Here is an 18,953-nt window from a genome sequence, read left to right on the forward strand (position 1 = left end):
CTTATTGCTTTGATAAATTCTAGATATGCATTATGTAAAATAATTTTAATGTATATGTATAATACAGTAGAAGTATTGATATTCTTTATGAAACTATTTGAAGGTAATTTTCCTTTAAGTTGTTGAATTGGAAAGGATTGAATAGTTTATATTATATTTTTTATAAATATAAATGTATAAAGAATCATTCATGAAATATTTTTTTGAATGTAAACATGACTATAATCACTTATAATGAAGTTTTTTGTTTTATATTCTGTTATAATTTGAAGCTACATTTGCAACAAATTTTTTAAATAATTATTTTATATATTTTCTTAAGATATTTCTTGAAAATAGAAAAATATTTTAGATATAAAATTGAAGTTTTATTAGATTAATAAAATTTTATTAATTTTGTTGAATAATTTTCATTTGTTGTTGTTCTAAATATGTTTGATGTATTTTTTTTTCTTTATTATTATAATTCTATTACATGAATGTTATTTAAAATAAAAATAAGCTCTGTAATAGAGATATAGAAAATGTGTTTTCACAGACATAAAATTTATGATGATTTATGATGATTTGTTATTTGACCTCTTACCACCTGCTGCTGGTGCATTATTTTTCTTTTATTGACTTCAGAGTATGTGAAGGAATGAAGTGATATTTTCTATTTAATTCATTGGAAATTTATATATTTCAAAAGTAAATTTAACTACTATTTATAAATTTTGCATATTTTATCTTAACATGTTTCTTTATTAACAATTAATATATATGATTTTTTTTTAGTATCAAAGAATATTTTCTGTTTAAAAATATAAATAATTTATGTAAAATTAAGTAATAATTCTATATTTATTATATGTTATTGTTATAGTAGTTTCTGATAGTATTTTATAATTGAATTCTTGTCCTTGTTTTTACATTCAAATACTTTCATTTTTAAAAATACGGATGAAACAATTAATATTTTCGTTTTGTTTTGTTTTTATTATACAGTCGACCCCCTATAACACTGTTGATTTTTCCGTTTTATATGAATTCCATGTTGTACGAGTTGCTTGAATTTTACAAATACGTGAGCCGTTCACAGCCCGGCACACGTATCTGTAAAATCTAAGCGACTTGTACAACATGGAATTCATATAAAACGGAAAAATCAACAGTATTATAGGGGGTCAACTGTAAATGAACTATTTTATTTAGAGGTTTATATATTGTCACAAATAAAATAAATGACAAATTTATCAAGAAAAGAAATACTAATTTATTAACTGGAAAACTGACTAAAATTAATTAACATTGAAACAAAAGAATAAACATTGGATTGGAAAATGAAAATAGTATACAGTATTTTTTAAAGTTCTGGAACAGAATAGTTTCATGAGTATTTCTCTTAATTGAACATATTTTTTTTTAAGCTGTGTTGTAACCTCACCTGATTAGTCAATGGCCATGATGGTGGAAGTCCAGCTCAATGCTATTGAATTTTTTTAAATGGAAGTAATTACATTTCATTTATACAAAAATAAAATATGTAGTAAATTATATTAAAGTAAAAATTAACATTGATTTTATGGTAGATTAATCTGGCTTATTCAATAATATACAGTAAGACCCCACTTGATGCTGCCTCGCTTAACACTAATTTGATATAACAGTCTGTTCGAAGCCTTAAAAAAGCTCAAAATTTACGCTGATCTAAATTATCATGTCATTTCATTGATTTGTATATAATATGATTATTTACGAACATGAACCAATCAGCAAACGAAGGCAAAAAGGTGTACTTTCTTTAAATCTATGCTTGTTTAGTGCAATTTTGGAAAAAATATACATCATGGATGCCATAGGCAATATCAACTTTGCTTGGCAAGAATTAACTGATAAATGCACGAATAAAGTTTGGAAGAAGTTATGGCTGAAGGTGGTATCCAAGGATTCTCAACGAGAAAAGCCTATCTCTATGTTGTTATGTTGACCAAATTGCTAACCTAATTGATACTGCAGGACTAGGAGATGTAGACAATCAGGATATTGAGGAGTTAATGCAGGTTTCTGGCGAGAGCCTTACCAATGACGACCTTCATGAACTGGCAGAACAAGGAATTTGTGTAGAACTGGAAAATAGAGATTCTGAAAACGAGGAGCCCAAAAAATTTCTCTACAGATTTCCTTAGTAAAAGTTTGGTAATGATAACCGATATTGTTGATGAAATTGTAGCAAATGATCCAGATTTTGAAAGGAGTGCAAAAGCAAAACGAGATGTTTGAATGCAATCTTCTGCTACCGACATTTGCTTAAGGAAAAAAAAGCGACAAATGAAACTTCACAACTAATCTTAATTTCCGGGTTTTTTTTTTTTGCAATAAAAAAAAAATATGGAAATTTCAGAAAAGTAAAGATTTTTATCACAAAAAATGAATTTACATTTCTGTGTGCATGTTTGTGTTATTTAACACATATTATTATACAAATTAATATAAAAATAACTTAAAATTAAAGTAATATTTGTTTATTTTTGGTCTCATGTTCCCCTATCCCCATTTACTCTATGTTAAAATTACCTCATTTAATGCTGTTTTGTTTAGTACTTTGTTGTCTAGGAACACATCCCCATGTTAAGTGGGGTCTTACTGTACTTATACTTCAATGATATTCTTGCTCATTCAATAATAATACTATCATTTATTTGATTATTAGTATAATTTGGATTTGGTTACATTCCTGGTATAAATGTTAATGAAAACTCTATGGTAGAAGACATAAAGAATAATAAATTATTTATTAAAATTTACACTCATTTAATTAAATTAAAAACACTCATTTGGAATATTAATTTAATCTTTTTAAAAACTGAAATTTACCTGTAATTAGTAAAGAAAAACATTAATGCAGAGTGGAAAGCAGGAATAATGTTTTTACTGTCATTAAGGTAGTTAAATTTCACTAAAAGATATTCCATCTTTGTGACTACCATTCTAATGTAATTCAGTTCCTTGTTCACTAATCTTTGTTAGAAGGAATATAAGTAGATGCAACATATTAGGGCATTAATGTAGCCAGGGCAGGAGATTATTGGAATAATTATATGGATTAAATTAAATGTAGAAAACATGAAAAGATAATATCAGGGATGTTTTATGTATATAAAGATCTAACAAGGATATTGAGCTAATACAGTCAGTGATGAACCCTATGGTCAAAGACCACTTTGTTCCACCAATGTACTGATAGAAATATGTTGTTTATTTGAGAGATTCTATATAGTTTGTTGATTGACATATGTAACAAAACCTTTTGAGGTTAGGTTCTTTTTAGGCTATTATGGCAATGATAACCTAGCTTATCATTGCCTTAATAACCATTGCATTAATGTTGAAAATTAATGAAATGGTTATTAAAACTTTTTAAAGTACTTTTGACAATTTTTTTTTTTTTTTGTTTTTGAAGCAGCAATGAATTTATTTTGATATTATTATAAATGGTGCCCCATAATATAAAATTGGCCACTCATTGGAAACAATACAAATGAATTTAGGCAAAAGACACTTACTAGAAACATTATTTTAACATTATTTAAGCATACAAAAACATACAAAACATGCTGTCAGTCAGGGATGGCCCACATTAATATTTTTTGTGGCCTGTGTCACATAAAATATGAATAAATATATTGATTTCCTGGCTTAAGGAAGTATGCAGCAAAAATTCAAACATTATTTTCTACAACTTATGTATGTTTTACTGCATTGAATTTACTAAAAATTAAAACAAGAAACCAGCTAACATACTCACATCAAAACTAATTTAAAATTAGCAGTGATTAATATTTAACCAAATATTTCCAATATATTATGTTTACATCAGTTCCAGAAGCTAAATTAAGTATACCTATGCTAATGTATAATTATATATGAATAAGTAATTGTGATTTACTAGCATTTTTTTCTCTTTTCTCTTGTATTCACATCACTAATGTTTCATCATTTCAGTTGGCCAGCCAATTTTAAGTGAGACACACTGTAGATTTCAATATTGTATGTTCTTGTTAAACATGTTTATAAGTAATTATTTCAATTTATTATTTTTTAAATAGAAAAGTATATAGATGTATTTAGTTAAACTTCAATAATGATTTTAAATTTAAATATTTTTGACCTAGAATCATTATGATTTGTCTTTTTTTTTTTTATAAAAACAAGATAGCAATAAATGTAAAAGATAAATATTTGTTTTATTAGTGTAAATGTATAATTATCTAGATAAAAGAGACATTCATTCTGATTATATCAATTGATAATCTTCATATATAGATTAGGATGATTAAGACTATATAATTAGATATATGATTAGATAAAAATCTTGTTGGAAACTGTTTAAATGTGTGATTTTTATAGTTAAAAAATAACAATATATTTTTAAAACAAGTAAAACTGCATCTATAGCACTGTTTATAAATTGATTAATTGGATGAAAATCTGAAAAAATATATCTGAAATTATGTATTTGGCTTGATTTTTATGGCTGAATGTAACATCTTGAATGACTCAGATTTCAACATTACTTTTTATGTAAAATATAATGCGTTGTATAAAAATATTAGTTAAGATTTAAAAAGAAGTCATTTTTAAAATCTTTGCATATATTATACAAAATAATGCTTATTTAATCAATTTTAATATTAAAAGGAAATATATTATATTATTGTTATTTGTGTAATAATGTTACATTGCAATATTTAGATGATGATTAACCTGTATTTATTTTCTAATTTTATTAATATACTTTAATTTTTTATGTAATAATCTGTAAATAATAGTTTTATAATTTATAATAGATTTATTAAATATATTTTTTTAATTACTAAATATTAAATATGGATTGTGATAAAGTTTATTTTTATATGTTGCAGATGAGACAGAAGAAAGAATTGATGATGTTCCAAATAATGAAATCAAATTAACATAATATGCCAAAATATTGAACCACGTTAAATATACCATATGAAAACAACTGAAAATTTAGAAAAACATTCCATTTTAACAAATACTCCTTTTTTTTGATATTTTATTTAAATGTTTGCTCAAATTACTACTGATTTAGCAGAAGATTTGCTTCTACAGAATGAGATTTTTCTGTATTTTTAAAATGAACTATGATTGGACTCTGCGTAGAAGACACAAACTTTCATTCATCTTGAAAAGTTTTTATGATGAAGTCTTGCTTTACAAAACATTATTAATGTGTTCATTATATGATTTTTTATGTTTTGTTAGTAAAATTGTGATGTTGTGTTTTAGGTTTTTTATACATATTGTAGAATTCTGTCCATTATTTTATGTGCAGCTAATTTTGATTTTAAGTTCATTGTTGATTCAAGCAGGTATTGTATTCATTTATATTTTTTAATAAATGCTTATATATTTAATTAATTACATTATCGAGGAAGATATTTGAAAAAATACAGGAATGTTTTAAGAATTGCTAATTTTATAAAAGACCACTTTGATTACCTGATATTTAATTTTAAGAATTTTCTCAGTCTGTTCTGAAATTATTACTTTATTGAAAATAATATGTTGCACAAAATGCTGTGATCCACATTAAAAAATTCTATTTTACAGCTGTAAAAAGCTATACTTAGTAAGAAAATCATCATTTGTTTATAGGTGGTGATGGCTTACCACCTTATCCTTCATTATTAAAAAATCTTTACTGAACAAAACTTTCAATGAGTTTGATCAACATTTTATATGTAAAAATGCAAATTTTTATAAATTTTGATGATTTTGTAAATATAATGCCATTTTAACCTGGTAAGAATGTTTCAAACATTATTTATTTGCATAATTCTCTTCTATGTCATATTTATAAAATTACCAATTTTTAAAACATTTCAATAAATTTTAAATATTTATTAATAATTATAATAATATAAATGTCTTAATAAATGCATACAATTACAATTCCTTTAAAAATAATGGACTAGATCAGTAGTTTCCAACTTATTTTAATCACTGAAGTCTTTTCACCTTAATAAAAGCTTTGAAACCTGACAATTTTTACTGATTATAAATAAAACAATAAATCAAAAAATTAAAACTAAATTTATTTAACATATTAAAAAAAAAAACAGATAAATAATGAAAAAGTAAATAATAATAATTCAAACTAATAATTATTGTAGGGATTAATTTTTGCAGATTATTTCATCAGGAGATGTGCAGCTCAATTGGTGGGAGAATTGAATGCATTTGATTTTGCAAATTGCTAATGAACACTCAAATATTCAAAACGTTTGTTATGTATTGTTACTGTCCGGCACAGTCAACAGGAATGAAAGCTATTTTTTTCAATTCAAAGAATCGAATACACAGGAAAGAATCAAATGAATGATTCAATTCTCTCGCCACTGAATTTGATGGGTTTTACTTTCAACAAATATGAGTTGTACAGTGTGCACTTAGGTCCCCTGTTCCTAATGAAATATTAATAATTTTTGGAACTAAATAAATTTGTCATACCTATTTTTAAACTATTTATTAAAGCTCAAAACTAATTTCATTGCAGAACCCAAAATTTTATCAGTTGAACCCTAGGATTTTACAGAACATAAGTTGGAAACTGCTGGACTAGATAAATTTTTAATCAAAGAAATACTTTATTTTTAATATAATAAAAAAATTAATTTCATTATATTTTTATGGAATGTAAAATTTAATATTTTGTCTCAAAACGTTAAACTATTTTTTAAAAATTGCATATTAATAATAATTAAATTTGTTTTTTTTAAATTAAAATTCTTAATTCTAAATTTTACTTTATAGAACAACAATCTGCTCCTCATTTTGTAGTGCAGCCATCATTTACTGGAGGAATTGTGACAGAAAATCAGTCAAAAATACTGCAGTGCCAAGCTATAGGTTTTCCTCCGCCTGAATATAAATGGTTAAAAAATGGTCAATCATTAGGAAATTTTTCACATGATCCTTTACTTCGAATATCAAAAATTACAAAAACTGATGAAGGAATATATCAGTGTATTGCTCATAACAATGTTGGTGCTATCTTCAGTGAAAAAACTGCCTTAACTGTTGCTTGTATGTTTTATTTATTTAATTATTAATTAAATTATTTGTTTACAATAATAATTTCTAGTAAACATTTCTTCTAATTTAATTACTTTTTTTATTAGATATTAATGATCCTAAAAATGTAGAAAATAAAACTATTACTATTGAGCAAGGCCATGCTGCTTTGTTAATTCCTCCAGAAGTAGAAAGTATACCTCCTCCAACTGTGACTTGGCAGCGTATAGGTAAAGGCAGACTACATGGAAGTAAATATGTTATTACAGGAGAAAATCATTTGGTTATACTATCTGTTGAACCGGAAGATTCTGGACAATATCAAGCATTGCTAACCAATACTCAAATTGGTCAGGAAAAATCAGGACCTATTATTACACTCATAATAATAGGTATGTTTTAAAGCTTTGTTTTATTTTTAATGTAACTTTATAAATTTCCTGAAAGAAAATAAAAACTAAATAGCCTATTTAGCAGATAATTACTGTTTGATTGCTTGTTATTAGTTAGTTGACAAACTGTAACCTGTCAAAAATGATGGGGAGAAAAAAGTTAATTAAAAAAATTAGAAAAAAAAAGCAAGAACAGTAAGCAATCAAGTATGAAAAAAAATTGATTTTTACTTAAAACTGTGCAAGAATTATTGAACTATAAAATTTATTTTATCACAACATTTTTTATAAAGCCTGTGTTATTTATTGATAATTTTCCTTATTTTGTTTCAAATCATTTAAATTTTTGCTGTTGCAACAATGTAATCCTAAATTATCCAAGTTTATTAATTTTGAATTTGGGCAAGCACCAACTGGCAAAATTGGTATATTTAATTTATGGTGGAAAATGTCTACCACTAGAGATAACATTATCAAGTGATTTTTGTCAATGTCATATTAAAGATATAATTTTTAAGTTTTGATTCTCTTTTTGTCACTTATATTTGAGAAAATTAATTACTTCCTATTCTATTATCAGGCTTTAAAATATACTATAAAATGAAATACAGTGTTAAGATATAACTAATGACAAGAAAATAATTGTTTTTTCTCATCAGTAAGTTTTTGTAAAAATAAATTTATCAGTTTTATCTAATGACAATGACAAAAACTAAAAGTAAACAATTTTCATTAGTGAAATTTGTATTTCTACTGCAACCATACTCAAATTCAAATTATTTGTAGAACTTTAACAATCCATATAAAACTTCAGATATATGAACATAAGATAATAACTTCAGAAGACAACTCAATTAATGTTAAAAATCACTTTAGCAAAAAAATGAGGTAAAACTTGTTAATAAGCCTTTTTTGACCAATGAGATAGGAAAAGAAATGAAAACCTGTCAATTTTAAATAAGAGCATTTAAAACTCAGATTTTCAAATATTGTTTATATTTGAATAAATATTTTTGTTTACAGTTTTGATTGTCATCATCTTAACACATTCATGGCATCAGTAGATAAACACTTATGCAGCTGCTGGGCATTACGAGTCACAGGTGACTCGTAGCCTATTTTAATACAGGATGGTATGAGTCACATGTGCCTTGTACTATTAAATTAATATATTTTATTGCACCTAATAAAATAATATCGATATATCAAGTACAGTGGTACCTCAGGATATGAAATTAATCCGTTCCGAAACTGAGATCGTATCATGAAATTTCGTAAAGTGAATCATTTTTCCCCATATGATTACATGTAAAACCAAATAATTCATTCCAACACGAAAAACACACTCAAATTAAAGATAAGTTGTACATTAAAAAAAAAATAACTATAGTAAGGAAAACACTGAAAAATGCATTTTGTAGTTGTAAATGTATAAATAACCATAACAGAATAATAATTGATAAAAAAAATGTACTTTTATTTGCATAAAGTGCAAATAAAAGTACATTTTTTTTTATCAATTATTATTTGAAGATAGACGATGGTGGAGGTGTAAGCTGGTGGCGGAGGAGAGGGAGAAGGGAAATGATACTAAAACTTAACTTACATAACATAATGTAACAATAACTTAGAGAAGATTAAAAAATTAGTGTTGTTTTATATATTTTTTAAAAATTTTAATTCACTGCTTTTTGCTTTCCTTCCTTCACTTCCACCAGCACTTTCACTGGATAGAGGTCGCTTGGTAAAATATCTATCCAAAGAGGTTTGGCTTTGCCTACTTTTTAAAATGTTTCTAAAATGACTTAGGCAAATGTCATTACTCCGAGCAGCAATACGGCCAGTGTAAACCTTATTGGGATGTTTCTTTTCAATAAAATCAGTCACTTTCTGATAATACCTCAAGATTTCCTTTATCGAGCGAGATTCTTCCATGACGAAGCAAACACGTGGACTGAGACCAATGAACAGAAGTGAATAAAAAATGTGCTGCGAACTAATGTAATGTTGTATGGTGAGTTTTTGTTTGTATCGTGGAGCAAAAATATGTTCAAATTTCATGTCCTATCCTGAAAATTTCGTATCGTGGGGCGTTCGTATCCTGAGGTACCACTGTATGATGTTTGTAGAATTATGTTATCAAAACATATGCGCCACCACGGAAAAACAAGCAATTATGTCTGTCGCCCTAACTAGACATGTTTGTACGAGTCACATGTGCCTCGTAACACTGTGAACATGCTAATAACATAGATTAAATTGAATATTTATAGCTATCTGAATAAAATAGACTTCAAGGAATTTAAATTTGAAATATTTTAAATTTAAATTTTTCCTTTTGCAGTTATGATGATCAGAGGTGCTTAGTATCTAAATAGCATTCAACTGGCCATATTATTCATACTCAGTGGGATACATTATATATAAATTTATTAACCTGGAGTTAATTACCAAAATTCACTGAGTGATGAGTAATAAGTAATATGGTTATATTCCAAATTTATACATATATTTGAATCAACTTCTGTGTAGCCTCCAGATAATAAATATTTAAATTGCAAAATATACTCAATTTTTTTACCATATTGAAAAATGCTCATTTATAGAGTGAATTATTTAATATACTGGATTAAGTAATTTAATACTTAATCCAGTCATAGTCTGTGTGAATTTTGATTTTTTTAGTTAACTTTTAAGTCAATAAATTATTATATTCAGAATTCTGGAGAATAATATAATGTTTCCAAAACAAACAAAAATTTTTTAAGTTTTAAATTAAAATATTGAATTTACAGCTTATATGAAACTGTATTAATCTCAGTCAGCTATATGATTTGTTGACAAATTGGCATGAAAAATTATTTTCGTTGTTCAATAAAGTTGTGGAGTCTATCTGCTTTTATTCTAATTATGTAATATATTAAGTAAATGTATTTTCTGTTTTAATTCATTTAAAAGAAAATCTTTTATTTAATGTTTAAAAACTATTGTCTCTAAATTAACTGTCCATTAAGATTACCTTGGATGTATATTGTACAGCTTAAGTTTTCTTTTTATATATTTCATATATAAAATATTTTTATATGCAAATATAGTTAATCAGTCTAATGAATATTACATCATGTAAACTTTTTGAATGAGCAGTAATTTGAGAACATCCAATTTTATTACAGAATTTTGGTTACAATTTTTTGTTTAAAATTTATTTTTTTTGCTTCCTTGGCAAATAACTGAATGAAGCTATAAAACATATTGACACTAATAATTAAACATGTGTTAAAATGTTGCTCTCATGAATACACTGCTCATTAACTTGTGCATTATGTTGGCAAATCTTCATATATTACTTTTGGATATGTTATTTAGATATGATATTAAGATTGTTAATGGCAATGATAAGTTCTTATTGCAGAAAAAAAATTCCGTTTTTATTTCAAAATACACTTTATTAATACAAACATTTTTTAGTAAGTACATGTAAATGTCTTTTCTTTATGTTAAAACTTGAACAGACAATTTATAACATTTTAGAATTAAATATTTTTTAACTTTTTTTTTATAGAATCCAAAGATGTAAGTTATTGAACAGTTTATACTAATAATGTTTTGATTTTAATATCCTGTTAGGATTTGTTCATTATATTTTATAAAAATGAAACAGACTATTGTACAATTGTATATAATTCTATACAATGGTCTGCTTCATCTGACAAATACTTGATATAAACAAAGATGCAAATAGGTTGTAAAGATACATCCTTATTTGTTGATGTAAATAAAGTCCACTTTAGTAATGAATTTTTTAAAAATGTAATGATTCCATTCTATATAAATTCAGATATTATTTCATAGTAAAAAATAAAATGGTGTTATTTGATAGTTGTGTATTTGAGCACAATATAGTTTTTATTATATTAAAATAAATAAATTTTTAAAAGGTAAGTAATAAAACTTATTCAGAATCTTTATAATTTTCTATTAAAGTTTGATTTAATTATAATAATTATAAATAATTAATTTATTGAAATAAACTGTTATGAATAAATTTGATTAATCTGGAACTTGTTAGTTTTTTGCAAATATTGTAGAATATTGAGAAATTTTTTATTTTGCAACACTGTAGATCACAGATAATTATTCTATATATAGGTTCTATTATTGTAAAATGTTGCCAACTTAAAAAGTTACCAAAACACTGTTTTATAAAATGGAAAATATTTTTAAAATCTTTACTTCTGGAATTCTAATTTTGCTGTTCATTTGGAAATATGTGTTAGATCATTTCAGATAATCAATTAAATACCATATTTTTTGCCTTATAAGATGTACTTTTTTTATACCTAAAATTTATTTGAAAATTAGGTTGTGTCCTATAAGCCAAATACATCTTATACAGTGAAGAATATTTTTTCCCAAAAAAAGTATACGACAAAGCTTCAGTATGAAGGATGTATACGACAAAGCTTCTTATAAAGCAAAAATATGGTAACTTCAAAAATACATATTATATAGAAAATGATAAATTATTCTGTTAAATTTAATAACATCTATTGATTATATAGAATGGTACAGTGATTCTTGATATAAATATCAATGATGATCATTGTTTGTACTGTATAATTAGCATTTAAGAAAACAAGTATGATACACAAAGAAATTTAAATAATTATGTTCACATTCTTTATTTGTAATTATAGTTATTTGCTGGTTTAATTAATTCATCCATATGTAGAAATGAATTTGAGATTTATAATAGAAATTTTTATAGCAGGAAATTATTTTTTGTGCAAATCTAGTGAATACTGATATTTATTTATTGATTGGTTCAGTTAGTGCATGCTTACATCAATTTGATGTAATCTCTTCAGTATTAAAACAGACAGTTTAAAAAAATCAAATTCACATAAAAATCTGCCTATTATAAATGAAGATACATTATGTTTACTGTGATTTTTTTTTAATAATAAAATTTAATTTAAGAACTTAATTTTAAAGTATTACTAATGAATGCATCAATTATTAAAATATAATAATTTATAAATTTATTAGTAATACTTGTTTGTTTATTTTGTTTTTTATTAAATTATTTATTAAAACTGTGTTATATTTTCTTCTAGCAAATGAAACTAATAATCCTATTGCTCCAAAAATTATTATTTCGCCAAAAGATTCCATTTTTACTCAAGGAACATATCCAGCTTCTTTAGAATGTATTGCAAATGCCAGGTAATAAATACATTTAAATAATTTTAACTATTTTATTTTATTTATTGTAATGCTGAATTATTGATTTTATTGATCACTGTTTAGATATTTCCATTTTTACTTTTATTCATTGAGAATTAAAATGAGTAACATTAGAGTGCATTACAAACTACAATAGTATCTTAATTATTAAACTTTAATTTTGAATTTAAATTTATTTATTTTGTTTGCTAATTTCCATTTAATTGCATTAAGAATTTTTCAAAACTACATACAATAAGTAAAAGTTTTCATTATAAAATGAAGCTGATGAATATGTTTGATAATGGATTTTCATACAAGATTTTCAAAATATATTTATTTTTAGACCACTTGAAGAAATAAACACAATCTGGAAAAAAGATGGACGCGACATTCATTTAACAGGATTATCTTATATTCTTTCCCCTTGGAATAGATCTCTCACACTTACCAATATAGGAACTCCTCATGAGGGAATATATGAATGTCAGATTTATCATAGATTAATTGAAGAACCACTTAGAAGTTCTGCCAAAGTATCAGTGTATAGTAAGTTAATTATCTATTAGTAATTTTTTCATGTGTTATTCATTTGGTACTGATAATTTTATAGAAATGATATTGTTGTATATTATTTATGGATAAATATATATATTTAGAAACTAAAAATAAGATGTTAAAAGAGAGATTAAGAATGAAGCTTGAGTTTTAACACCCTCTGAGATTGTAAAACATACAAAACTTAATTTTGGGGGAACAAGCTGTTTAAAATCAAAAATGCAACTAACTGGTGGTTGTTTTTTTTTTATTTTAAACAACTTGTTTAATGTGCAAGAGAGAGACTATAAAATTGTTTATACTTTGTAATGTGGATAAATTATCAAAGTATGTATCTTATTTTTAAATGAAAATTCTTGAAAGTTGTGAAAAGAATGAACAACTCAAATAAAGATCAGGAGAAAAAATTTTTGATTTAAAGCCACATGATGAAAATTTAATGATAGTAATTATGTTGAATATGGTTGAATAATGATTGCAAAAATTATGTGGAGATGTTTATTGTCTAAATAATGATTGCAAAAATTAACAATTTAAGAAGTTTGTGGAAACTTCAGAGTTTGTTGTGTTCTTTTTGCTTTTTTGTTTGTAAAAAGTTACAAATTAAATAAATATTAATATATTTATTCAATTTGTAATTTGTTATTAATATTAATATATTTATATAGTTCTTGTTCACTGGTACCTTACATTAAAAGATTAATGAATAACCAAGAAACCAAGTAAAATAAAAATATCTAACATGCATTTGAGAAAATCTATTTTTATAAATCTTTAAATAAAAATTGAGGATGTACTTTTAACAATGCATTTTTGCTTTAATTCATGCTACAAATTAGATTGTAAATTGTTTAATCTCTCTTTATTAATATTGGGATCTTAGTCTCTTCTACACCTTCAAATGAAATTAATAAAATTTATTTTATATGCAAGATAATGAAAATATGGCATATACTTTAAATTAAATACCTTTTCTTTATATAAACATTCTTTTTATATTTATAAATATTTTAGTTTTAAATTAATAAATATCGCAATTAATAGTTTAATTACAAGTAAGTAGGTAATTAGATTTCAATGTTTATTCACTTAATTGTCAATAGTAATTTTAACTTTTTAAATATATTTTACAAAATTAAATGTATATTTTTAGTACCTCCTACAATAACTCTACCACCACAAGGAGAAACAGTTTCTGAAATAACACAGAGAGTCTCCTTGCCTTGTGAATCACAAGGTAATCCATCACCACAGATATCCTGGTATAGAAATGCTGCATTAATTAAATCCTTGCCTGAAAATAGATATCATATTTCTGAGAATGGTTATTTGGAAATTGATAATTTGGTCACAGAAGATTCTGGAATATTTCAGTGTGTGGCAAAAAATGAAGCTGGTGATGTTTCTGCTAGTACTTGGTTACATGTTAAAAGTAATATAAATTTCTAAATATTTATGTAATTAAGCAATGTAAATATAAGTAAAAATATGAATATCATTTTTTTATAATCTATTTTAGCATCACCTCCAGTTTTTACTCGTTCACCTGAAAATGTAACAATTTTAGATGGTAAAGATGCTGAAATAAAGTGTGAAGTCATTGGTGCTCCCCTTCCTAACACCACATGGATATTTAATGGTAAATAGTTATAAAATTCTAATTAGAATAAATCTCAAACTTATTGTTAAACTTGTAATAGATTTAAGATACAGAATTATCTACTTAATTAATTGGTATTCAATTGTTAATTTAATGCATAAGTAATACTTCCACTTTTACAATTTTGTTTTATACAAAAATTTTTAAAATCAATTCATTGTATATTCTACTAGCAGACCCCGCCATGCATTGTTTTGGCTCAAAATGTATCTATTATAAATGTATAACACATCCCCCATGGAGGGGGGAGAATTTTTCAAAAAATTCCTTCTTATTGTACGTTCTCTTGATGTACCCTATTAAAACGCAATAAAAAACGCAAAAAACCGCATCTAAAATAGTATAATAGAAGCCAAGTTCTTTATGGTAAACCTTAATCCTCTCTCTCTCCCCCGCGGGGAGACTGTAAAAAAATTCCTTTTTAGTGTATATTCTGTTGACATACCCTATTAAAACGCAAAAAACCGCATCTAAAATAGTATAAATAGAAGCAGAGTTCTTTACGGTAAGCCTTAATCCTGTCCATCTCCCCCAGTGACGGAAATTTCGACACGTATATTATATAAAAACACGTGTGTATTCGAATGCAGCATTGTGTCAAAATTTCAAAGGAATTGGTAGGAACAAACGAACATTACATTTTTATTTATATAGATAGATAGAAGATGATCTGCTTTAGTTTATCCTCACAGAAAAGCATAATGCCTCACAGAAAAGCAAACTTAGGGCATCGTACTCATAGCGCCATCTGTTGGACATAAAAGCCTTAACCCTAGATGATATCTTTTAATTTATATGAATATTTAATGGAATAATATACAGCCTATGTCCACCCTGAAGTTCCATTCTAAATATTGGTGAAAGAATTTTTGATATTGGATGAGTAGTTTCGGAGATTAGCACTTGCATACAAACTTACAAACATTACCTCTTTATAATATTAGTATAGATAATAATTTTTTTGTATTTCTTCACAAGAAGATTGTAGGTGGATAGGAAGCTACAGCTAGTTCTATTTTGAAATTCAAAGTAGAAAATTTACAGTTTTAACAAAATTTTACTTGTATAACTGAATTTTAAAAAAAGAGAGTTAATTTATATTATTAAATTATGCAATATTTTTAATATGTATTATTTTACAGATACTACTATAATGCATAGTTCAGGAAGAATACAAATTTTGGAAAATGGAAATTTATTAATAGCATCTATAGAATCAAAAGATGTTGGAAAGTATACCTGTATTCGAATTAATAGTGGTGGTTCAATTTCTGGTCATGCATATCTCAATGTTTTAGGTATTTTTACTTTTTTTTAAATAGGTGTAATATAATACTTCATATAATTATGTAGTTTTTACATTTCTTTTTAACTTTTTAGTTTTTTAATTCAGTAAATTCTTTGATATTTCTGTTAATTTTGTTTCTTATTGAGAGATTATTATTGTCAAAAAAAACATAGTAGTAAAAGTTGACAAATAGTGAAGAAGAATTTTGAAATTAAGAAAAACATTCATATATTTTTATATAAAAAGAAAACCATAATTTAAAATTTTAAAAAATTCATTTATCTGAGAAGTAAATTTAAATACAAGAATAAGAGTAATCCTGGTTTTTTATTTAAATATAAAAAAAGTAATCCATCCTGAATGATGATAGGAATGAATTGTGTATCTCAGAGTGATCTTTGAAAAAGGGCCAAGAATTTTTATATTCGCATAAAATGATAAACTTTAGAATTGAGTCATTTGTATTATATACAGAATTCTTTAAATTATTTTTAGAGTAATTCAAAATTTTAGTTGATTTATTAGTGTCTGCTGGACAGAAAGAGTGAAAAATGGAAAAAATTAAATTTAAAAACATAAAAAAAATTATGACAGATAGTATGCGTACATTGATTTTTACTTTTTTAAAGTGAGACTTCTATTACACAGATTTATTATTTCATTAACCATTTAGAAAGAAACAAATTTATATACAATATAATGTATGTATTCATGTTTAATTTGAAAAATTTGATGTTTTTTGAAATATTAGAAAATTATTATATAAAAACTGGCAGGTTTATTAATTAAAATGCAATACATGAACAAACCTTATATAATACCTACATTTCTGGAATAAATATACAGAGGTCCTTTTTATTTTGTAGTATAAAATGCTATTTGAGCCAGATCAGTTCATCATCGGATCCTTCAAAACTTATTAAAATCTAATAACTAAATAAAAAGAATTTCCAGTAGAACATTATGGAGTTACACTTTCAAGCATTGGAACAATTTATATAACTAATTTTTCATATATTTAAATTATCCATTATTTAAATTTTTATAACTGGAAATCAAAATTTACATTTTGATGTTCTTGAAATCAGAATGCATCTTTCAGTTGGCATTGAAAGAAAGTTTCCAGTCAGAAGAACAAGTTGTGGCATAGTTGTCATTACTTGTTCAAGAACAAATGTTATCTTATCTGTTTATCCAGTAACATAAACTTTAAAAATAAAATCCATATTAGTTCAAATATCCAGAAATATTTAGAAAAATTTTTTAAAAATACTTTTTTGTACTATTATCAAATGTTATTATTCTACCTATGAATTTTATGATGGCTATGGTTATTTTCTATTATGTGACATTTAGGAAGATGATTGAAATTTTTTAATTGGTTTTTTTTTTCAAATGCAATAATTCCTTTTTACTAGTATGAAATTTTTTAGATGTTTTATGATTTATTATTCTAGCCAGTCATAATTAGGTTTTCCCAACAAATTTTAAAGATTTTATAATTCAAGATAAAAATGATGATAAATAGCTTATTTTTTGGAAAAAATTAATAAAGACTTAAATATTTTGAAAGTCAACATTTTAAATATAAACTTTGAAAAATTTGAAGCAAAGAAAAACTTTGAACATTAAAAACTTTTAAATAATCACAAGTTATTTGATTTAGAATTATATATGTCTTTATTGTTAATACTTATGTTACATAACATACTACTGCGGTAAGGGGCCTAAAACCACAAAAAAAGTACTACTACTGTGAGTGAAACTAGCTAATCAGTTAATCAAAAACAAAAAAATATTGATATGGTGAATCATAAAAATATTCATATCTTAAAAATTTGATTTCATCATTTACAAGTATATGCAGCAGATTCATTTCATACGATTTGTAATTTTCAATTTTATTTTTCTAGGAACACTAATTAAAAATGAGAAATTTGTTTATGTATAATGGCACTGCTTATATATAAACAGATGCAATATTTATACATTTAAAATCTAAAAACAAATCATGTAAAATTATATAAAAATTTGTATTGATAAAATAAATATTAAAAATATTTATTATTTTAATATTTTATGCATTACATGCTTTGTATACATATATTAGCATTTATTATCTAACAGAAAATAAATTTTAAAGAATTTTAAATTAAACATATTGTAATTATAAAATAAAAAATCATTCAAATTAATATTTTAATCATTTAAGTTAAACTTTTATTAAACTGTATTCTAAAAAATGTAATTTTAACTCAAACATTTGTTTTTGTAAATTTATAAGTATATTTAATAAATTGTAAAATTTGATTTCTATATTTTATTTTATTATTTTTTTTACAGAACTTCCTCATCCTCCAGCAAATGTAAAAGTTGATTTATTAAATACCCTTCCAAAAACTGTTAATATTAGTTGGTCAAATGGTTTTGATGGGAATAGTCCAATTACAAATTACATTGTACAGAAGCGTACAGTTCCTTCTTCAGGTAAATAGAATTTTATTGAAATCAATTAAAGTTATATAGAATCTAATTAAATTATTTCAGTTAATTAATAGTAATAATGTAAATACGATGATAAAATTAAATGGTGCTGTATATTTATGGTGTTTTTCATAGTTATATTTAGTCAAATGATACTTTAGATTCTACAGTATTAATTAACTCAATGCAGATATGATGCTAATCATTTTAAATTTATTCAATAATTTCTAGTAAATTTAACAGTTATTATTTTCTTTTTAATTTA

The 18,953-nt window shown here is 24.5% G+C and overlaps 1 protein-coding gene across 1 annotated transcript in view; it reads left to right on the forward strand.

Moving 5' to 3' along the window:
- Positions 1 to 18,953, forward strand: part of LOC111629839 (protein sidekick-like) — a 90,793-nt gene that overhangs the window by 22,999 nt on the left and 48,841 nt on the right. Inside the window, exons 2-10 of the mRNA XM_023373752.1 lie at positions 4,905 to 5,375; positions 6,820 to 7,092; positions 7,188 to 7,472; positions 12,590 to 12,698; positions 13,045 to 13,247; positions 14,410 to 14,688; positions 14,776 to 14,895; positions 16,059 to 16,214; positions 18,548 to 18,691. Coding sequence (XP_023229520.1) covers positions 5,117 to 5,375; positions 6,820 to 7,092; positions 7,188 to 7,472; positions 12,590 to 12,698; positions 13,045 to 13,247; positions 14,410 to 14,688; positions 14,776 to 14,895; positions 16,059 to 16,214; positions 18,548 to 18,691 — 1,828 coding nt within the window. The 5' untranslated portion in view covers positions 4,905 to 5,116. The remainder of the gene's footprint in view (positions 1 to 4,904; positions 5,376 to 6,819; positions 7,093 to 7,187; positions 7,473 to 12,589; positions 12,699 to 13,044; positions 13,248 to 14,409; positions 14,689 to 14,775; positions 14,896 to 16,058; positions 16,215 to 18,547; positions 18,692 to 18,953) is intronic.

This window comes from Centruroides sculpturatus, unplaced genomic scaffold (genome assembly GCF_000671375.1).
Source record: "Centruroides sculpturatus isolate CEXI.00-Female unplaced genomic scaffold, Cexi_2.0 scaffold68, whole genome shotgun sequence".
NCBI classification, from domain to species: domain Eukaryota; kingdom Metazoa; phylum Arthropoda; class Arachnida; order Scorpiones; family Buthidae; genus Centruroides; species Centruroides sculpturatus.